At 36.8% G+C, this 21408-nt stretch overlaps 1 protein-coding gene across 1 annotated transcript; it reads left to right on the forward strand.

Annotated features, from left to right (window-relative positions):
* The first annotated feature begins 807 nt into the window (after positions 1-807).
* LOC143615609 (nicastrin-like) lies at positions 808-19756 on the forward strand. The gene is made up of 16 exons (XM_077088703.1): positions 808-1115; positions 5936-6078; positions 6163-6277; positions 6379-6461; positions 6546-6622; positions 6807-6884; positions 6976-7044; positions 7154-7227; positions 15602-15734; positions 15813-15884; positions 15976-16095; positions 16437-16508; positions 17428-17568; positions 17661-17745; positions 18118-18553; positions 19466-19756. The coding sequence occupies exons 1-16, from the start codon at positions 808-810 to the stop codon at positions 19734-19736; spliced, it is 2277 nt and encodes a 758-aa protein (XP_076944818.1). The 3' UTR covers positions 19737-19756.
* The last annotated feature ends 1652 nt before the right edge of the window (positions 19757-21408 follow it).

A 21408-nucleotide genomic window follows, 5' to 3' on the forward strand; every position in this document is an offset into this window, starting at 1 on the left:
CTAGTAGGTTTTAGGGAATCTTTTTAGTGTGTTTAGTAAATTTTGTAAATTTTTTTTATTATTTTATATTGTATATTTTTATTTTTTATATATATATTTAAATTTTTTTTGTAAATATTATTATTTATATATTTATCTGGTGTCCGTGATCCGTTTTGTTTGAGTGTCCAATGTAGTGATTATTATGGAGCATTACTACAGGAACCGCCAGCATGGATACAATTATAGTCATCGGGATCATTTTAGGGAAGTTTTGTGTGAGATATGTGGTGGACCCCATTGGTCATATGATTGCTATTATTCACAAGGGGGTCGCGCATACGAGTATGAAGATCATCGACCTTACTCGTAACCGTATGAGCCTCAATGTCAATCACCATCTATGCGTGAGCTCGCCAGATTCAATGATGAGTTGTTGCAAAAATGTTTAAATAGTTGTCATCGTTGGGATCCAGAGCAAAGTAGAATTAGAACTGAGCAACATCTAAAGGAATTTGATGAAGCAGTTATAAAAATGAATGAGAATTTGGATTTATTGAGCGACTGGTTGACCAAAGATCAAGAGGAGCATTTAACTAGCAGTACAGAGCAAATTGTTTGTGATCCAGAACACGTCCCGGAATCGGAGACCATAACGGACGATGAAGTCCCACCTCCGGTTCAGCAGAGCGTTGGCCATGTTGGCTCAGATTATCGGTATTCCACGCTTTAGTACTTTGGATCCGCACCCATTGATGATGATTTTTGGGGCGATGAGGAGACAGCGGTAGTAGAGTTACCTAATGATTTTTGGGGCGATGAGGGGCGATGGTTGAAATTGATGAGGTGATGGAGAATGACATGGAGGAGGAGCACATTCCTTCATGGGAGCTGGAATTCGGTGACGAGTTATTAGATTTGCCCACTCCGTGTTGTGAAGAAGAAGAGTTTGACCCACTTGGTGATTTAAAGCTTCTTGAAGATTTACTATATAACGGGCCAAGTGTGGGAATCGAGAAGGAGCCTTGTGAGGAGAGCCGTGAGGATGCAAGTGATTCAGTTCCTATGACATTACACATCGAATCCGATAAACCAAAACACGAACCGTACTCAATCTCCGTTCGGGACGTGTCAAGGTTTGAAAAATTGGCTAGAAGAGAAAGGATACCGAGGCTCAAGGATCGAATTGCGCGTAGGAATTTGTCATACCCGCCTAACTTCATCAATTCATTCTATAGGGTTGACCAGTTCTTGGATTACATGCATATCATACAATTCGATCCTGGGAGATTTAAGAGTTAGTGGGCCGAGTTGAATTCATATCTTTGGGTCCACGAGAGTTTTGAAATGGGTTTCATCCTGACTATGTGTAAGATGAGAGTGTTGAGGAGTACAGATGGAAAGAGGATAAAGGAGAAGCCTCCTGATTGAGGATTTGGGAGCGAGTCCGACTAAAGACTCTTCTGTAAACTTAGCGCTCCCCGGGAGGCAACCTGGTAATATCTTTTCCTTTTATTTTATTTTCATTTTTATTTTTATTTCTTTGTTTTGCTGGGTGTTTCTTCTCTTGCTTGCAGGGTATTCCAAAGTTTCTTTTAAGATGGTTACTGAGCTATGGTATTAAAACAAGTATGGGGATGCAATTTACTTCAGGATTGCCGCTTTCCTTCGTGGGAGATTACGTTATTGCAGCATTTTTGTTATCGCGCTCGATTGGAGGGCAAGGAACATGATTCACCGCACATTTTCACGGATATATTTACCAGGGGAGTCTGTTCCATTTTCTTTGTTTTTGTTTTATTTTATTTTATTTCTGCTTTATTTTTGTCTTTTTCCTGTCTCACATTGAGGACAATGTGAAATTTAAGTGTGGGGATGGGAAACTGACGTTTTTAGGTAGTTTAAGAAAAATAAAAAAATAAAAAATAAATAAAAAAAGTATATATTTATATAAAATTAAAAAATAATAATAAAAAAAAACTAAAAAAATATCCATTGAATTAAAGTTTTGCAACAAAATGAAAAATGATAGAAAAATTGGGGATTGGTTTTTAAAACTACTAATATATATGAGATAAAAAAAATAAGAAAGCGTACTTAATTTGGGATGTCTCGGTAGGCCCAACTAACCTTGAAAAGTTTCGCCTGATTATTATTAATATACCTAATAGTCATAAACTTTGTGGTTTCTCATCTTGAGGGGGGATAGTGAAGCTAAAAATTCGAAAAGGCATAGCGAGTATTACCTTAATCTTTAAACCTTGAGGTGGTGAGAATTACATGCACTTAAAATTAGTACGCTACTTTGTTTTATGAAAGTAAATAATGAGTGGTGGCGCCCCACCATGTCCAATTTTTATACAAGCTTAGAAAATAGTTATATATTTTAGGGTAAAAGATGCCTAAGAGCACAAAGTTTTGTTGCACAAACATCAAAGATGTGCAAATATTTTGAAAGTAAAGTGAATGAGAAAGTTATGCAAATGCCAAAGAAGCATTCACTAAAAAAAATCTAAAAATAGAAAAAGAGGTTAAAAGGCACATACTAGACGGGGCCGATAGCTTACGTGTTACCAAGGGGATGGTGACTCTGAGGATACACTATTGGGGTTCAAGGTTCTTAGTCAATAAATATTTTTAGGAAATACTAAGGGTGGATGCCTGAGACCGTCATATACTGGGTTGCAGCTCGGGTGAAACAATGTTGGGCCGAAATCCGCTAATATAGTTTTAAGTTTAGGAATTGCTCGTACAACCTCACTTGACCTTTCATCTATCTAAATTCCACCTAAGTGCATTTTCTTCTTACCATTAAAGGGTTTTTAGCTTACGGTGATAGGTTGAACCAGTCTGCTTCACCCCAGTTTATATTATCTTGATTATGCTTGAGAAGGGGGTAAGTGGATCTGTAACTCTTTAGGTGTGAGACCCATAGGTTTATTGATATCACTTGAACTTAATCGTTAAATATGATAGGGGGCTTGATAGGTTGATGGCTGGGTTAAAGTGGACAACAATATCGGCAATCGCGGTTTTTGCGCTAATCTATTATTAATTAAAGTAACCTACATGTTTTGAAAATCAGTTTTCCGATTATGATTCCATTGCAAATAGCTTTTTCAGGGACGAAAAAGATTTAAGTGTTGGGATATTTGATGTGGTCTAAATTAATTATAAATATATAAGTATTTCCTACACTTTTTAGGTACTTTTGACCATGTTTTTATTGAATATTATTAATATTTAGTTCATATGTGAGTTTAATGGTTTCAAGAAACGACGGACTAAAATGGAGCACTTTTCTTAAAATTGAGACCGACGAATAAAATGGTCATACAAAACTATTAATGGAAATTACTTTGAGAATCAAATAAATATGAAAGGAAACATGAGGGGGCTATTGTGAAAATTTTAAATTAATTCACTTTTTAAAGAATATCTTATTGTGACTATGAAGGCCGATATTTAAATCTTAACTGACATAATAATAAGAAGGTTATAAATATTATTTTTTTAGAACCCTACAGTGGGGGGGGGGGTGTTTTGAGAGAAAACCTACAACCCTACATTTATTATTATTGATTATTCGTTTTGTGGTCAGGAGAAAAAACAAAAGCATCCACCATTCTTTAAGAGTTTTTTTTTCCGGAAGATCCTTATTGGAGAAGAAGTTGATTGGGAAATATATTGAATATATTATTTTCTTTTGATTCACGTAGTGAGCAGCCGCAAACAAGGAAGCAGTTTCGTGTCCGGGTTCAAATCTCTACCCATCCAAACATCTTAATCTTTGGTTTGAAATTATTATTTATATTATGAACTTGGGTATTGAACTTATATATTTTATGTTTTCGAGCATAGTTATTGGCTAAAACCTTTTTAGTTGCCTAAGTTTTGAATGAATATTTGTTGACTTTTGGTTTGCGTGTCGGTATTGAGTTATTTGTGTTGGACTAATACTATTGTAACCAACTTATTGGTATTTGAAAAGATGAACATGCATGCTTAATATTAATTTACTTTTATCCAATCGTTCCATATGTGTCTTTGTGAAAGTCTTTCATGTGTAGATGCATATTAGGTTACCTACTGTGTGTTCGTAACTAGTTTATGGTTTATAGTCGACATATTCCATAGGAACTATTGTTTGAGGGTTTAGAGAATTTAAGTGTTCTACCTATCTTGAGACTGAGAGGTAATAGATAGTTGGGGTTGTCTTAGTCATTAGGTGGTTTGGGTATAGATTACACGAGAGTGGATTCCCCTTATTGTCTTTTGGTTTTTGCTATCCTAAGTCTTTTTGAGCAACTTTAGGTTACTCCTTACGTCCCTTACACTCCCGGATGTATTGTGATTAGTGAGACTGAGAGGTGATCTAGTCATTAGAGTACTTTAATATTGTTGGAGAGACTGAAAGATAATCCAACCAACCGGTTTTGCGTCATATATCCCTTAGGTAATCCTTTTAGGTGACACCCAGAGAATGATCAGGGATCCACTAGGATGTCTAGGGCGTCGTATCTTTAGATCCCGGTTCCATCACAGTCTCCATAGCCGATGAGCATCCAAGATTCACAAATAGGATTTCAAGCCTGGGTAACGCCTTTCTCATTATTTTTTTCGTCTAAGTCTTAGAATTTTAAGTTTTATTTATTAGTTCACCTTAGCTTAATAAATTAGTTAATTAATTATTAGTTTTAAATAAAATAAATAAAAATCCAAAAATAATCTTTTTCTCAATTATTAGTTTAATTAGTATTGTCAAATAATTAAAATCATTAAGTTTTAAGTCAGAGTTTAGTTTTAGGTGTCGCTAGTGTCCTTTGGGTTCGATATTCAGACTTCATTAGGCTTTACTATAGTTAATAGGTACACTTGCCTGTCTAGTGGTCTAGCATTAGGGTAGTATAGATTTATAAATTTAAAACTAGAGTGTCTAGGTTAGGTTTAAGTTTTTATAGACCGCTTTCAGTACATCAATGCATGAGAGGGGAGATTGATGATGATGAGTGGTAATCGAAAGTTGACCGGTGATGGAGAGGGTATATTGGCGATGGATAATATGTAGGGAAGAGAAATTAAATTAGGGTATGATAATGAAAGGGTTTTACAAATAAATGAAATGTTATAACCCGTTTAAGGGCTATCCTGGTTTGGTGAGACACATGACCCTTGAAAATTGTTGTTTGATGATTAAGGGGTTATTTTCACAAATAGATGAGATGTTATAACCCGTTTAAGGGCTACCGGGATTTTGTGAGACCTATGACTTGGGAAAATTATTGTATGATTATGTAATGATTTCACAAATAAATGAGATACTATAACCTATTTAAGGACTATCCGGGTTAGGTGAGACCTACACCGCAAATTCGGGTCAAACGCATAAGAAGTCTCAAAACACAAATCAAGCACTCTAGTGACTTGAGATGGGATGGGGAGCAACCGACGAGTGACACATAGAATATTTTGATAGACATTTATATAGATAGATTGATGAAGGGAAAATTTTCAAAATAACCCATTTAAATTGAGAGATTCCCATATTGACTCACCCTTTGAAAATTTCCATGAAAGACCCCTCCCAATCTCGTCATGGCAATGAGTTTTGAAACCAATCTCTTGGTGACGATGAGATTATGAAGCCACGTGACAGTTTCTAATTGGGTCGTTTGACTCTTACGTTGACTTTCGAATTTAAGTCACGATGGGAATAAACTAAAGGGGCGTTTATTTACGAAGAAGTTAAGAGCCTCAACCAACCAGTTTGGTGCAGTCAGTCTAGGGTTGGTTGTCTTTGGATCTCATTCCGCCATGGGCAGCACCAGCAACCGCACAGGGCTCCTTCTTCTTCTTCTTCTTCTTATATGTTTAGTCTCCGGTAACTTCATTTTGAAGAAAGAGCTCTTTGATGCTTATAGCTCTTGTTATTATTGTTTTAATTCATCACATTCAGAAAGCTAACTTTCATCATTAAATCTTTGCAAGCAGCTTCTGGACTCGTGTCGGTTCCTGAGCTAGAGAAGTCCATGTACAAAATCATAGATGGATTTCCTTGTGTACGATTACTTAACCTTTCAGGGGAAATTGGGTGTGCCAGTAAGTATCTTCTTTTCATTTCTGATGCTTTTAATGTGAACTTAATTTCGCTCACCAAGTTTAAATGATGCCTTCTGATATTAGATCCTGGCCTTGATAAAGTTGTAGCACCAATTGTTAAATTCAACAATGATATAGAATTAGTTCAATCAAGTTCACTACTGGTGGCTTCATATCATTTTGAAGCTTTTCTTTCAAGGTATAAATAAATCATATCACTTCTACTGTTGCTATTATATTATTCTATAAGGTATTATTAAATGATATTACATATAATTTCTCCTTTTCACTGTGCTTCAGAGTATCCAAAGATTCAAACTTTGCTAGAAATGTGGCAGGTGTATTAGTAGAATCAGAAGCAAAAAATCAAACCTATTTGAGTGGTAATAGATATGGTAGTTTTATTGCATGTTGCTTACTTTTAGATTGCTTAGAGAAGAATCATTAGTTTTCTTCCATCCTTGCAGGATCATCTCCCGATGACAAGTTTCCTCAAGCTAAATTTTCTCCTTATCAGAACAACAAATTTGAGTGGAATCCAACTGTACGTTATTGTATTCTGCAATAGTAATTCACAGTATCTTTGCATTAATAGTTTGTATTATGCATTGTAAATCAACTCATCATATACATACCGCATAACAATTTGCTTTATTTAGATTGTATAGTTAATTTTTGTTTCTGTTTTTATCTATCATTGGTAAAATTTACTCTACATGTGTGTGCAGGGATCTGGTATCATGTGGGGTCGTTACGATTTTCCTGTATTTTTGCTTTCTGAAAGCAGTACACAATCCATGCAGGAGGTAATCTAGTGTCTGTTTTATTGTTTTTTAAAGTATTTATATGCCTATACTGTTATAGAATAATAGTATGTAACTATCTCTGTACTAACAGATTGCTGTGAAAAATGAAAATAAGGATGCATATGCTGCACAAGTGACTGAATTTGATCTGGTGATGCAGGTATAAGCATCTGAATTTGTGTCTTGTAAAATATTGTGATGTCTGTCTTCTATGTTTATTATTCTTTTTCTTCAATTAACTTGTAAACTCGATTCCAAATGTTCTGTAGACAACTAAAGCTGGAACTCACGATTCAGAATCATGTTTGAGAGAAAGAACTTGTCTCCCATTGGGTGGATATAGGTGAGCCCCGTTATTTCTCTTTAAATATCCTCAACTTACATATTTATATTTAGGGCAAATACCATAGAAAACCAACATACTTTCTGTTTTTTTCCTATAAAAGTCTCTCAACAATCTTTTGCACATAAAACCCCTGTACATGCAAATTTTGAACACACTTGGGAAAAAAATCATTTTTTAACTTATAACTAGCCACTAATTTCATATAACTCAAAAGAGATCATCTTAAAATTACAAATGATAGGATGTAAGTATTTTTTACAATATTGAGTTTCCTTGTTGGTTTTAACATCTTGATATCGTCATAGGGCTGCAAACGAATCGAGCCAGAATATGAACCAGGAAGTTTGTGTTTGTTCATTTAACTTTAATTGAACACGAACACATAAGTGAACAATTTTTTTGTTCATTTTTGTTCATTTAGAGAATGGGCATGTTCATGTTCGTTCGTTTAAAATTAAATGGACAGTTCACGAACGTAAACAAACACAAACGCACATAAAACAAACAAACTTAAATGAACATTTTTGAACAAACAAAAATGAACACAAACTATTAGCATGGGGACGCCACTTATGTGGCAATACCCATCTCGGGTACTCATCGGGGACGTTTCCTAAACCTTTCCAACTTTGCAGGGATGTATCCTAAACGTTTTCAATGTCGGGGACGTATTTGGTAGAAGTATCTAGCCCGTTTCCATTTAATTTTAGGGTTTTAACCCTTTCTAACTATGTAGCACTGGAACGGGTATAGGACCGGGGTACGGGGACGATACGGGAATGGGGAACGACAAAACTAAAAAAATCCAAGATACTGGTACGACAAAGGTTCGACAATAAAAAAATATAAAAAATAAAAATATATTAAACAAATTCCAAACTAGATATATATTGATGTAAAGTGTAAACTCCAAAAATTCTTTACCATTAATTTTGTTGGCAGCAGCAAACTGAAAGCCCTGAGATAGTGTGGATTTCTTGCAAGATCAAAAAGTAAACCTCCGGTATTTCTTGATCCAGTTGGTCCCTAATTTCAACACCAAAAGCTCTTTCAATAGGTGTTGAAATATCTTTTCTTTTTCTTAAAACCAACACCAGCTTCACATGGCAACACTTCTTTCGCTTTTGACTCGAGTTTCTTCTCTTCATACGCATCTTCTAAGCGTTTCATCTCAAGTTTGTCACCCGCTGTTGCTTTTCTTGAAAATAGCAATACCGGTACCTATATAAACAGGTTGCCTACACACACTTAAATCACCTAACAGATATAATATCCTAACAGATTTATATACATTAAATCACTAAGATTACACATAAAACACGACACAGATTGCCTTTTATAACAAGCAAATGTGCTATAATCCTTTAATATGATGCTTGTCTGATTTCATTGCAAAGGTTGCACTTAAATTTCCAAGTTCCTTCTACCGCACCTTGCTTTTAGATTCTAGTCACAGTCCCACAATTGAGGTTCTTCTACTGGTGTAGCTGATGATCCTTGTGTTTCTTGAGAAGCCATAATCAATAGAGATGATGAAACCTTTGGGATGCGTCCCCGCAAAGCTGGAAACGTTTGAAGGAAACGTCCCTGACGAGTACACATGGCGTTTCCGTCGATGATGAGTACCTGAGACAGGTACTGCCACATAACGTCCCCGTGCTATGTAGCTTTTCAATTCTAAATCCGACCATTAAATAAATAGACCATACATATTCGGCTTCTCTAATCTCTCAAGTTTCATATATCGATTATGGCTTGTCAAGAAACACAAGGATCAACTACATCAATTGAAGAAACCTTCGTTGTGCAACTCTGTGACAAAAATCAAAAAGCAAGTTACAGTAGAAGGAACTTGGAATTTAAGTGCAACCTTTGCAGTGAAAACAGACGAGGATCATATTCAAAGGTTAGAACATATTTGCTTGGTATAAAAGGTAATCTTTGTAGTGTTTTAGGTGTAATCTTATCGATTTAGTGTATCTGTTAGGTGATTTAAGGCCGAGTCAAAAGCGAAAGAAGTCGGGTTGCCATGTGAAGCCGTGTTGGATTTAAGAAAAGAAAAGGTGTTTCAACACCTATTGAAAGAGCTTTTGGTGTTGAAATTAGGGACCAACTGGGTCAAGAAATAGCAAGGATGTTTTATGCCGAAGGTTTACCTTTTAATCTTGCAAGAAATCCACACTATCTCAGGGCTTTTCAGTTTGCCGCTGCCAACAAAATTGATGGTAAAGTATTTTTGGATATTAGACATAGTTTATTATATATTATATTAGAGGGATTAGAGTGTAACATTGAGTTCTATATATTCTTGTAACATGTACAATACAATTACAGCATACAATATACAGTTTTACAATTCTAACTTGGTATAACAGCTAGGTTACCCTAACCCTACTGCCGTCACCTACCCAACAACCCTTTACGATTATTTTTTTCCCCTCCCCCCTGCTACCGCCCTTGACAGGTCCCTGATCAGTCTTCACACAATGACTGATCTTGTAGCTTTCTCCAAATCCGATAAAACAATCCATAACTTTCACAAGTTTGGATTTACCTTGTCTCCAACCAATTACGGTTATTGGAAGAATCTGATCCAGCCCTTCTTGATAACCAATGATCTGTTTGGCTATGTAGATGGCACAATTCCATCTCCTTCACCTACTATCTCGGTTACATCCTCTTTTGGTAATGACAAAGAAGAGGCCAGCATACAAAAGACACAACCGAATCCCCAGCATGCGATTTGGGTCTCTAATGATGCTCATGTTCGCATGCTCCTGCTATCCACACAATCTCTGAAGCCTCCTTTCAGCATGCCCAAGGTTCTACGTCTCGGGATCTTTGGTTGTCTTTGGAACGTGCGTATGCTCCTCATACGACTTCTAGAGAATACACTTTGAAGACCCAATTTTTAAGGATCGTGATGAAGCCTGATGAGTCCTCTTCTGATTATTTGAATAGGGCTCAAGAGTATGCCACTGCACTCGCTAACATTGGTGAACCGATGAAAGAGAAAGACATTGTGATGCTTGTGGTCTCTGGTCTTCGTGAAGAATACCATGGAGTGAAGACCACAACCCTTTCCCGACAACTGGCTTTCAATGAGCTACATGCTTTAATGGCTGATCATGAGTACATGCACAAGAAAACAGAGGTTGATCTTCCACCAACACAAGCATTTATGGCAGCCCGCGAACCTGCCAGCGCCGCCTCGTCCGGTTCATGTTCCCAATCTGATGCAATTCAAGCAGTCCAACAGTTGGCTGCCCAGCTAGGTTTACAATTGCAGCCGCTTTCCTCTCAGCTAGCATAAGCATACTGCACAAACAGAAACCCAAATCGTAACCAAAATAATAGGAAAGGAAACAGTTGTGCACGTGGCAACTACAACAGCTCTAACAACCGTAACAATACGGTAATCGCACTCAATTTAGTTGGGCTTTTAATCAAAATACTGTGTATGGCACTTGCAACAGGTGTGGCATCGGTCATATACCGTCTGAATGCCCCAATCGTGATCCCGCCACGCTTCTCTCACGACAGCAACCATCCGCTAATTATGCCAACTATGCTGATTATCTCTCTCAAGCTTCCAACTTTTGGCTCCCAGATACCGGATCAAATAACCATGTGGTTCCGGATCTCTCCAGCATCGGTAATTCTGAAGCCTACCATGGTAATGACATTCTCCATGTTGGCAACGGTAAAGGGTCTCCCCATCTTACATATTGGTTCCACTCATTATTCACCCACTAAAACTCATGACCTTAAAAACATACTTCATGTTCCCGAAATCAAACAAAATCTCCTCTCTGTCCAATGTTTTTGCCTTGATAATAACGTTTATTTTGAATTTCACGCTACTTTTTTTGCTGTGAAGGACAAGTCTACACACAAAACCCTCCTCACGGGTCCAAGTAATGGCGGTTTGTACTCCCTCCGATTCCCGCAGTTTCAAGTCCTGCCTAAAGTCTCCTTTTCTGCAACCCGTGTCTCCACCTCTATTTGGCATCAAAGACTTGGACATCTCCATCCACAGCTTTTGAAGTCAATGCTATCTGTTTATCATTTACCTTTCAAAAACAATGTTCTTAGCACTGTTTGTGATTCATGTTCTGTTGGGAAATCAACAAAATTACATTTGTTATCATCTGATGTTAAAAGTTTAAGTGTTTTGGATCTTATTTTTTGTGATGTTTGGGGCCCGGCTCCTATTACATCCTTTGAGGGCCATAATTATTTTTTGTTGTGTAGACCATTTTTCTAAGTTCATGTGGATATTTCCATTCAAACGAAAATCTGACGTTTTTGGAATCTTTAAACAATTTATCATCATGGCTGAAAGACAATTTAACACTAAACTTAAATCTGTTTCCGAAGTTTGTCTGCTTTCCTTTCTACCTTAGGTATCACACATCGTCTTTCCTGTCCACATACTAGTGAACAAAACGGCATCGTGGAACATCGTCATCGTCATGTTGTCGAAACATGTCTCACTTTACTAGCCCAATCACAAGTTCCTCAACATTTTTGGAACTTTGCTTTCGAAAGAGCAGTTTACCTTATAAATCGTATGCCCTCTCGTACAAATTCCTCCAAATCCCCATTTGAACACATCTTTCAACATCCACCAGACTACTCCTTTTTACAGGTTTTCGGATCTCAATGTTTCCCACATCTTCGTCCTTACAATAAACACAAAATGGATTTCCGGTTCACCTCGTGCGTTTTCTTGGGTTACAGTTCTGCTCATCATGGTTATCGTTGCTTTGATCCGCAAACCGACCGCATTTATGTTGCACGCCATGTTCCTTTTAATGAACACTTTCCATTCCACCAACAATCCATCCCAAGCTTCCCATCTCAACCTACAGAGACATATGTTTCTTCCTACCCTACTATTTCACCTACTCCTCCACCCACCCCACCATCTTCCGGTCCACCTCTACTCCATACTTACACTCATCATCCCAAAACAGCCCCTACGGCCCCATCCGCATCCTCTCCTGACCCAACATCCACCATCTATATGGCCACAACCCCACCCACAACATCCCCGGTCACTGAATCAGCCCCTACGACTCAACCCTCCCCGATTAACAAACCAACCCAACCATCCCCTACACCTAACCCACCCACTATGAACCCTACCACACCCACTCCATCTACATCCATGACACCAGCCCCTACTACCCAACCACCGGCCCGTCAACGGCCACCAAACCTTCGCCAAAATCCGAAAACTACAAAACCTTTTAATGCAACTTCCTTTCACTCTACCACCCTTGATCCTGACACTGAACCCGCTTCCTTCGCCGTTGCTAATACACATCCTAAATGGCGTCACGCCATGGCTGACGAATATTCCGCGTTGATGAGAAACGGTACGTGGTCTTTGGTACCTCATGCTCCAAGCTCTAATGTTGTTGATTGTAAGTGGGTTTATAAACTAAAAAAGGACCAAACAGGAGCTATCACACGTCATAAAGCTCGATTAGTTGCCAAAGGTTTTCGACAACAAGCATCACATCAGGAGACTTTTAGCCCGGTTGTCAAGTCTACAACCATTCGTGTGGTCCTTTCCATAGCAGTTGCACAAAAATGGCAACTCCGACAGCTTGATGTTCAGAATGCTTTTCTGCATGGTGACTTGCAAGAGACAATATATTTACAACAACCACCTGGCTTTGTTGACCCACAGAGACCGAATCATGTTTGTCTATTGCATAAGTCACTATATGGTTTAAAGCAGGCCCCTCGAGCTTGGTTTCATAGGTTGTCTACAGCTCTTCAAAGGCTTTGATTTAGAGCTTCCAAAACGGATCCTTCTCTATTCATTTACTCGTCCGGAGGCACATTACATTATCTACTTGTCTATGTTGATATTATTTTGACTGGTAACAACCCAAAGGCAATTGATCACATGGTTCACAATCTTGGTCGGTCTTTTGCGGTCCAGAACATGGGCCGACTCCTATTTTTTGGGAATTGAGATTATACATCAAGGCGGATATAATCATGTCACAACAGAAATACATTCTGGAATTATTGCAGCGTGCAAACTTATCACATGCTCAACCGGTTGACTCACCTATTACAACAACTGCCAACTTGGCCTTGGGTGACAGCCCTCCTTGTGCGGACCCAGTAAAATATAGATAGATTGTTGGTGCCCTTCAGTATGTGACAGTTTCTCGTCCCGACATCGCCTATGCGGTTAACAGGGTCTGCCAATTCATGCACTCGCCAACTATAAACCAATGGTCCGTTGTTAAACGCATCTTGCGCTACCTGAAGGGTACTGCCTCACATGGCCTTCTCATAAAACATAAGTCGTCGTCCTCTGTTCTTCATGCTTAAACAGATGCCAATTACAACACTCTGAGTGCCTTTTCTGATGCTGACCGGGCTGGATGTCCAGATGACTGTTGATCCACTGGGGGACATGCTATATATCTTGGGTCGAATTTGGTATGTTGGGCTGCGCGTAAACAAAAAACTGTCTCTCGGTCATCCACAGAATCTGAGTATAAAGCTCTTGCTGATACGGTTCTTGAACTAACGTGGTTACAAGCACACTTGCATGAACGACGTGTCCCGGTAAGATCACCCCCAACACTGTGGTGCGATAATCTTGGTGCAACATACTTGTCAGCAAATCCTGTCTTCCATGCACGTACAAAGCATATTGAAGTGGATTTTCACTTTGTTCGAGAACTGGTAGCTCAAGGGAAACTCTCAGTGCAGTTCATCTCTACAGAGGATCAAATTACAGATGGTTTTACAAAGCCTCTACCCTCTCCGTGATTCCTATTCTTACGGTCCAAGCTAAGGATCGCCCCCCTGGCCTTAGCTTGCGGGGGAATATTAGACATAGTTTATTATATATTATATTAGAGGGATTAGAGTGTAACATTGAGTTCTATATATTCTTGTAACATGTACAATACAATTACAGCATACAAGATACAGTTTTACAATTCTAACTTTGGAGTTTACATTTTACATCAATATGTATCTATTTGGAATTTGTTTAATATATTTTTTATGGGGAAATTCCATATATACCCATACAAATATTGAAAATATCATATATAACCAAGCAAAACGAAAAATATCATATATGCCCTTACAAGTTGCTACTTACAAAGTTGTTAATATATCATATATACCCGATTCATTAAAAACAACTAAATAGATGATCATATTACTCTAGTTCAATTAGATGGGATAAATGATTTATGTTGTAGACCATTCGATGCGATAAACCTTTGAAGGGTTTGCTTTTTTAAGAAGTGACGATTTGGTTGCCATCAAAGATGTGAAACATCGATCAAAATTAAAATAATAACATAGGATATAAACACATTATGCAATGAAAAGAGGTTGGATGGTGTATTCGTTAAATAATGGCATCGATAAAAGTCCAAATTTTCGAAAAATAAGAGTAAAGTCATTTATTAAATTCTTATTAATGAATAGGGGTAAATATGATATTTGAACTATTTTGTAAAGGTATATATATGATATTTTAGTTATCTTGTAAGGGCATATATGACATTTTAAGTTTTGTCTGGGTATATGTGATATTATGATGTTTGTAAGGGTATATATGAAATTAATCCTTTTTTTTATTGTCGAGCCTTTCCCCAACCGGTATCTTGGATTTTTGAGTTTTGCCATTCCTCGTACGGCCCGTACCTATTCCAGTGCTACATAGAACACAAATGAACATAATTGTCCAAACATAAACAAACATAATTAGCATCAATGAACACGAACAAGTCTAATACATCACAATTCATCCAAACATAGGTATGTTTGTTTATATTCATACAAATATAACTAATACAACTACTTTATGCATTTATTAAAACCTAAACAAATGTAAATAACGAACATAAGCGAACGGACATAAACGGACGCTCACGAACATAAATGAATGAATAAAACATGTGTTCAAGTGTGTGTATTAAATTAAATGATGACTACATCCTTTTAAAGTTGTTTTATTTCCATGATGTTCAAAATTAGCATGTACAGAGACTTTTATGTGCAAACAGTTGTATAACTATGTTGGTTTGTTATGGTATTCGCCCTCATATTTAAATTTAAATGTATCAGGTGGCATACCATGTTCTCAATCTGAATTTGTATTAGTGGTATTTAGAGGTGGTGATTTTGACCCATTTACTTATGAATCAGTTCATCCGCCTGTTTACCATTTCTAATACGTTTAGTAGAAATATTAGGGTTTTCGTTTCTGTATGTCAGATGACAGAAGTCCAAAGGTCATTTAAATTAAATGTTTTTGAGAAATGACATTATTTGACCATATCTTGTATTCATGTAACTTGAATATGAAGGGCAGTGTTTGGTCAGCCCTTCCATCAGAAAATACTTCGTCTTCAAGCGCCGAAGAGCCTATTATATTGACCGTGGCATCTATGGATTCCGCTTCATTTTTCCGTGACAAGAGCCTTGGAGCAGAATCTTCTTTATCCGTAAGTTCACAACATATTTCAAAAAATTCATATTGCATTTCTGTTTTTTATTAGTTTTATTTGTATTTACTTTTATAGGGAATGATCGCATTGCTTGCTGCAGTGGATGCCCTTTCATGTATTGAGGGTTTAGATAAACTTTCTAAGCAGGTTTGTTTATGATAACATGGGGTTTTTGTTTAATTTTAAGCATGTGTAATTTGTTTCTCATGTTTTATTTTGTTTATATGCGTTTACGCAGCTTGTTTTTGTTGTTTTTACTGGAGAGGCTTGGGGATACCTTGGTAGTCGAAGATTTCTTCTTGAACTTGATCAAAACACAGATGCTGTTAATGGAATTAACAACACTTTGATTGAAACGGTATATTGCCAGACCTAATACTTTTTTTATGTAATGTTTCTATCTAGTTGATTTTTTTAATAATGAATCTATGAACCTCAAAATCAATGTTATTAAAAGAATAATCTGATTTTTTAAGGATACAACGATCTTCGGTTTGTAAGTATTTGAATATTAACATTCAACCTGTTTGACTCATGCGTCCGTTTTGATCAATTTCCTTCACAGCCAAAATTTTCTGTTTTACCCCTTTGACTTGTCGTTCATAATATTATATCACATACTGTCATGACTGTTGACTTCCGATATACTTGTTAAATGTTCGAAAGCGGGAATCTCAATCTTTGAACAAATTGAAACAGGTTATAGAGGTAGGGTCTGTTGGGAAAGGCTTTTATCAGGGTGTCAAGACCTTTTACGCTCATGCAGCAGGGGTATGCATTTTAGTACCTTTATTATACTTTGTCTTATAGTTAGCACAATTTAGGGGTGAATTTCTAACACGACAAGAACCTAACATGGAATTTGCGGGTTTGGGTGTACCGGTGTAGAATAAACCAGTTCGGGTTGGTATCGGGTTGAACCTGTGAACCGTTTAGCTAAACAGGTGAACCATTTAGCTAAACAGGTCGTGTTCGTGCCAACTCTATGTTCGCAGATCCGTTTAACCCATTTGTTTATTATTTTACTATTTTTAATGTGTTTTATGCCAAGATTTAAAGCTTAAAATAGAAACTGACAAAATTATATAATCAAATTGTAATTGTTTTATATACTTTGTATTTTTTTCTTGTATTAATATGCCAAAAAATGAAGAAATTTCAGGTTAAAAGAGTCGTTTTCGTGTCCACCCACTATTATTCATGTCACATGTTGGGGTTCATGTTTGACAATTTTTGAGTTTATCGTCAAATTTTCAAGTTTGTGTTGGGTTGGGTTGGGTTGTAACCTCCAACCGGTGAACACAAACCGTTTAGCACAATGCTGTAGTAAGGGCACAAGTCACAAAAAATATGTTATATGATAGAGGTGGCAAATAAGTGAGTTGAGTAACATGTCAAAATGGGTATATTGAATTTTCTTTCAAGTCCTAAAGATGATTAGAAAAACTAAGTTGTACAAAACAATCTTTCTTTCATTAAAGTAATTTAGCAGGTTTTTATGCATTGAAAATACACTTTAGATATCTTTCAAGCTTTAACCCATTTGACTCGTTTTGTTTTTAGATAAGTCCATTATCGTATTCCATTTACAAGTTAACAGGTGGTGTTTCTTAAGTTTAAGTTTTAAAAGTGTTTTGACTTGTATTTTAAATTTGTTTATTGATTTTGTTTCTGGGATATTCCATTATAGGTATCATCTGCCACAAATAAAACCCTAAATGCTATACAGAAAGCTCGAGATTCACTCGGGACTGAAACTGTCAAATACTCTGCTGCAAGTGAATCTAATCCTGGGATTCCTCCGGCTTCCTTCATGTCATTTTTAAAACAGGTTTGGATAACCAGTCAGTACACGTTTGAGCCAAAACAGTTATTTATCCAATTATCAAAAGCTTTCACTAACTAATTTCTTTGTTTTTACAGAACCCGCATACCTCTGGTGTTGTATTAGAGGACTTTGATACATCTTTCACCAACAAATTTTACCATAGTCATCTAGACGATCTATGTAAGTTTTTCAAGCTTCAAAACTCCAGCAAATGGTCCTTGTGGTTTGACCATATTGCAAGTTTGGTGTCCAAATTTTAAAATTTGCTAACTTAATTCAAACATTTGTGAGCGGGTGCCAAGTTTAAAAGTTCCAAATTTAAAAGACACAATTACCCTCACATGAACGGCACATGAACCACTTTTCCACTAAAAATTAACCGGGATCAAGGATGGGGACTAAACGTTCAACCTTCTCACAAATGTTTGGACTAAGTTTGCAATATGGTCAAACCACGAGAACCATTTGTGCAGTTTTCTCTTCTAAAGAACACTTTTTTATCCTATTAAGAATTTTTGATTTAAATTTATTTGTATTTTGTTTTTTGTGTAGCTAATATCAACTCTTCAGCTATAGTGGTTGCTGCTTCTTTAGTTGCTCGTACCCTATACGTTCTTGCGAACAATAACACGAATTTAAGTGATTCGTCTTTAAATTCGGTCAAAGTCAACTCTTCTCTGGTTGATGAACTTTTGGGCTGCTTGTTAAGTTGTGAACCGGGTCCTTCGTGTGAGTTGGTGAACCGATATATTGCTTCATCGTCTATTTGTCCGAGCTACTATGTTGGTGTGATTCAAGGGGATCCTGCTAAACCGTTTATTGGTTATGTGGGTGATGTTTCGAGATTTGTGTGGAATTATATGGCTGAGAAAACGTCTGGCCTGTTAAAGAATGTTGGCCCGTGCTCGGAAAACTGTAGCCAGACAGGTGGCGTGTGCATCAAACAGGAGATTGATGGGAAAGGAGTCTGTGCTATTTCCACTACCAGGTATCTTACATATTTTAGTGTGCTGAATTTAAGCTCCTTTGTAATGGGCTGAGCCAAGCTGGCTTGGTGTGTAGTCGAGCCCGAGCCAAGGTCTTCCCGGCTCATGGCTTGCTCGTTCGCTGGCTTGTTGGCTCGTTTGTATTAAAGCCCGGATACACACACATAAATATTTGTAACATGAAGCGGTATGGCATTTTTTATGAAAAAAAAGTAATAATAAAAAATGTTGAAAGTTCTTGTTTGGCCTGCTTAAAAGTAAAGTTATAACTCAAATTTCAATATATATAACATATAACACATTAATACTATAGTTTATAAATTCTGCATTATATGTATGTTAAAATGGTATTTATTAGCTTTTATATATCTCACATTGTAATTAAATATAGATTTGAAAATTTTAAAACTTTAAAACATAAAGGTACCGGCTCGACGAACGACAATCTGGCTTGAAATTTTGATGAGCTGATCTCGAGCCCAACATTTCACCTCGTTAAGACAAACGAGCCAAGCCCAAGCTCATCCATGCTTGGCTCGTTTACAGGTCTAGTTATGGGACGAGTTTTGGTAAGCCAATCTCGTACGTAGGTATATCCACACTGTCATTGACACAGGTATCGGGTATACCCATTTATGGTCTAATGTGATTAAAAAGATTACCCGTTGGGGTGCCCTTTATCTTATACCCGATAATCAACATACTCTTTATATATATATATGTATATGTATATATATTTAAAATTATTTATATATTAATATATTTGGTTTCGACGTATAACCTAATGTAAAGTTTTTTTGAACATTCATTTGCTTTTTATGACTTCCAACGTAAAAACACATCCATATACTATTTATGCATATCTCATTTTATTACCATGGTGTATGTAATTATGAATAACTTTCCAATTTTAGGTACGTCCCGGCGTATTCCACTCGCTTGAAATATGAGTCGGAGTCGGACAGCTGGAGTGTGTTGCCTCCCAATTCTTCAGATCCAATGGGAGTAGCGGACCCCGTCTGGACCGAGAGCAATTGGAATACAATTAGTCTTCGTGTTTACTCAATCCAGGGTGCTGCTTATGATCGTCTCATTTTGGCGTGTGGTGTTACCGTCACGGCTTTATCATACATTTTAATCATTATCATTAAGGCCTTCATTGCGAAGGCTCTAAAGCAAGATTAATGTAAGACTCCCAAATCCTAACTTTTCGCCTTCAATGGTTGCCAATTTGATGGTGTCAATGGGTAGATTTTTCATCAAGTATAGCTAGCGAATATTTTCTACACAGCAGATGAATGATGATGATTATTTTGACATTTCTGTTTTGATCCTCCCTTTTTTGTGGTCATATGTACTAAACTTGTATGTAAATCATGATTTCTCAAATGACCCGAACACCGCATGAAAATAATAAGGTTTTGGGTTGGCACACCTAACCCTTTTAAAGAAACAGGTTGTGTTCGGGTTGTCTTGTTTAATCCAGTTAATTGAACAGATCAACTCACCAACTTGTTTAGTTAAAAAGGTCGACCCACTAACCCATTTATGGCCCGTTTAACCCATTTTTTTCAACCCACCAACTCGATTAACACGTTTACATTTTGGTTGTCATATGCCAACCTGTTTTACATGCTTAGATAGATGGATTAAACGGCTGTGTTTTGGTTACACAACTTTTACTGTGCAGTTTGGCGTTGATGTTTTTCATACTGATAAACATGAGTAATGTTCGGGTTGAACAATTTGATCTCTTAACCAGCTAACCCGACTCGATTGGCACCCCTGAATTAGACATGACAATTTGAAGCCACATACCTAATATTTGGTCAGTTAGGGTATTTATGGTTTATGAGGGCGTAATATGTTCGATCCTTAACACTAACACGTTGAAACTATGAAAGAGTTTTAAATTCTTTTTTTCTTTGGACCCTCCCCACACCAGTCTCCGGTTGCGCTACAAGACTTTGACCAACTCATTGACTTTGACTGTTTGGTTTGGGCCGATATATTAAGAGCTTCATGAGCATTTGTAAAGCATCAAATGAATTGCTATAATCCTGTTTTGGTGACATTTTGGTTTGGAACCATGTAGTTTATCGTGTAGTGGCGTAGTTAGCGAACAAAAAATTAAAAACCGTACTTTTAAGTAACAATTTTGCATTGAGATCATCAGTTCACTCACCCTGAATAATCAAGTTGAAGAATATAATTTGCATAACAAATTGGAGGGTAGTATGAGCATTAAATGTCATTATACTTTCATTATGAGATTCGACAAATATCTGTGACTGATTAAATAAAACAAAAAAAGATTTAGAGGGGTGAAAAAGACGTTGAAGATCTCTAGTACATGACGATCGTTCGATTATACTAACTTTAGTCGATGGAATGAAATAGCCATGATCTTCCTAATAAAAGTTGATGATAAAATGGAAGAGTTGGCAAAAGTGTTTGGATGAGTTTCTAAAACTTTTTTATTTGCTTGTTGAAAAATAAAAAGTGTTTGGCAAACCTCCTTCAAAAACTTCAAATTAGAGCTTTTCAAATAGCAAATAAGCATATTTAAAAGCTTACCCAAGTTACTACTATTCATATATATTGTCTTCAACTGTTTCAAAATATACCATCCAGACTGCTTCAAACCTTCTAAGAAACCAACTACTGATATTGGAGGAGGATATGAAGGAAGTTGTGATGGCTAAGAATAACATATCTAGTAGTCACAGATATTTGTCGAAGGTGGAAAACTTTCCTGACTATTATCATAATGAAAAATCAGTATGTTAATCCGAGTGATCTAACCAACAGAAAATAAAGATTTGATTATTATTATTATTATTATTATTATTATTAT

The sequence above is a fragment of the Bidens hawaiensis genome, unplaced genomic scaffold, assembly GCF_021521415.1.
Source record: "Bidens hawaiensis isolate Kalapana, Puna unplaced genomic scaffold, B.hawaiensis_p1.1 tig00043619_1, whole genome shotgun sequence".
NCBI lineage: Eukaryota > Viridiplantae > Streptophyta > Magnoliopsida > Asterales > Asteraceae > Bidens > Bidens hawaiensis.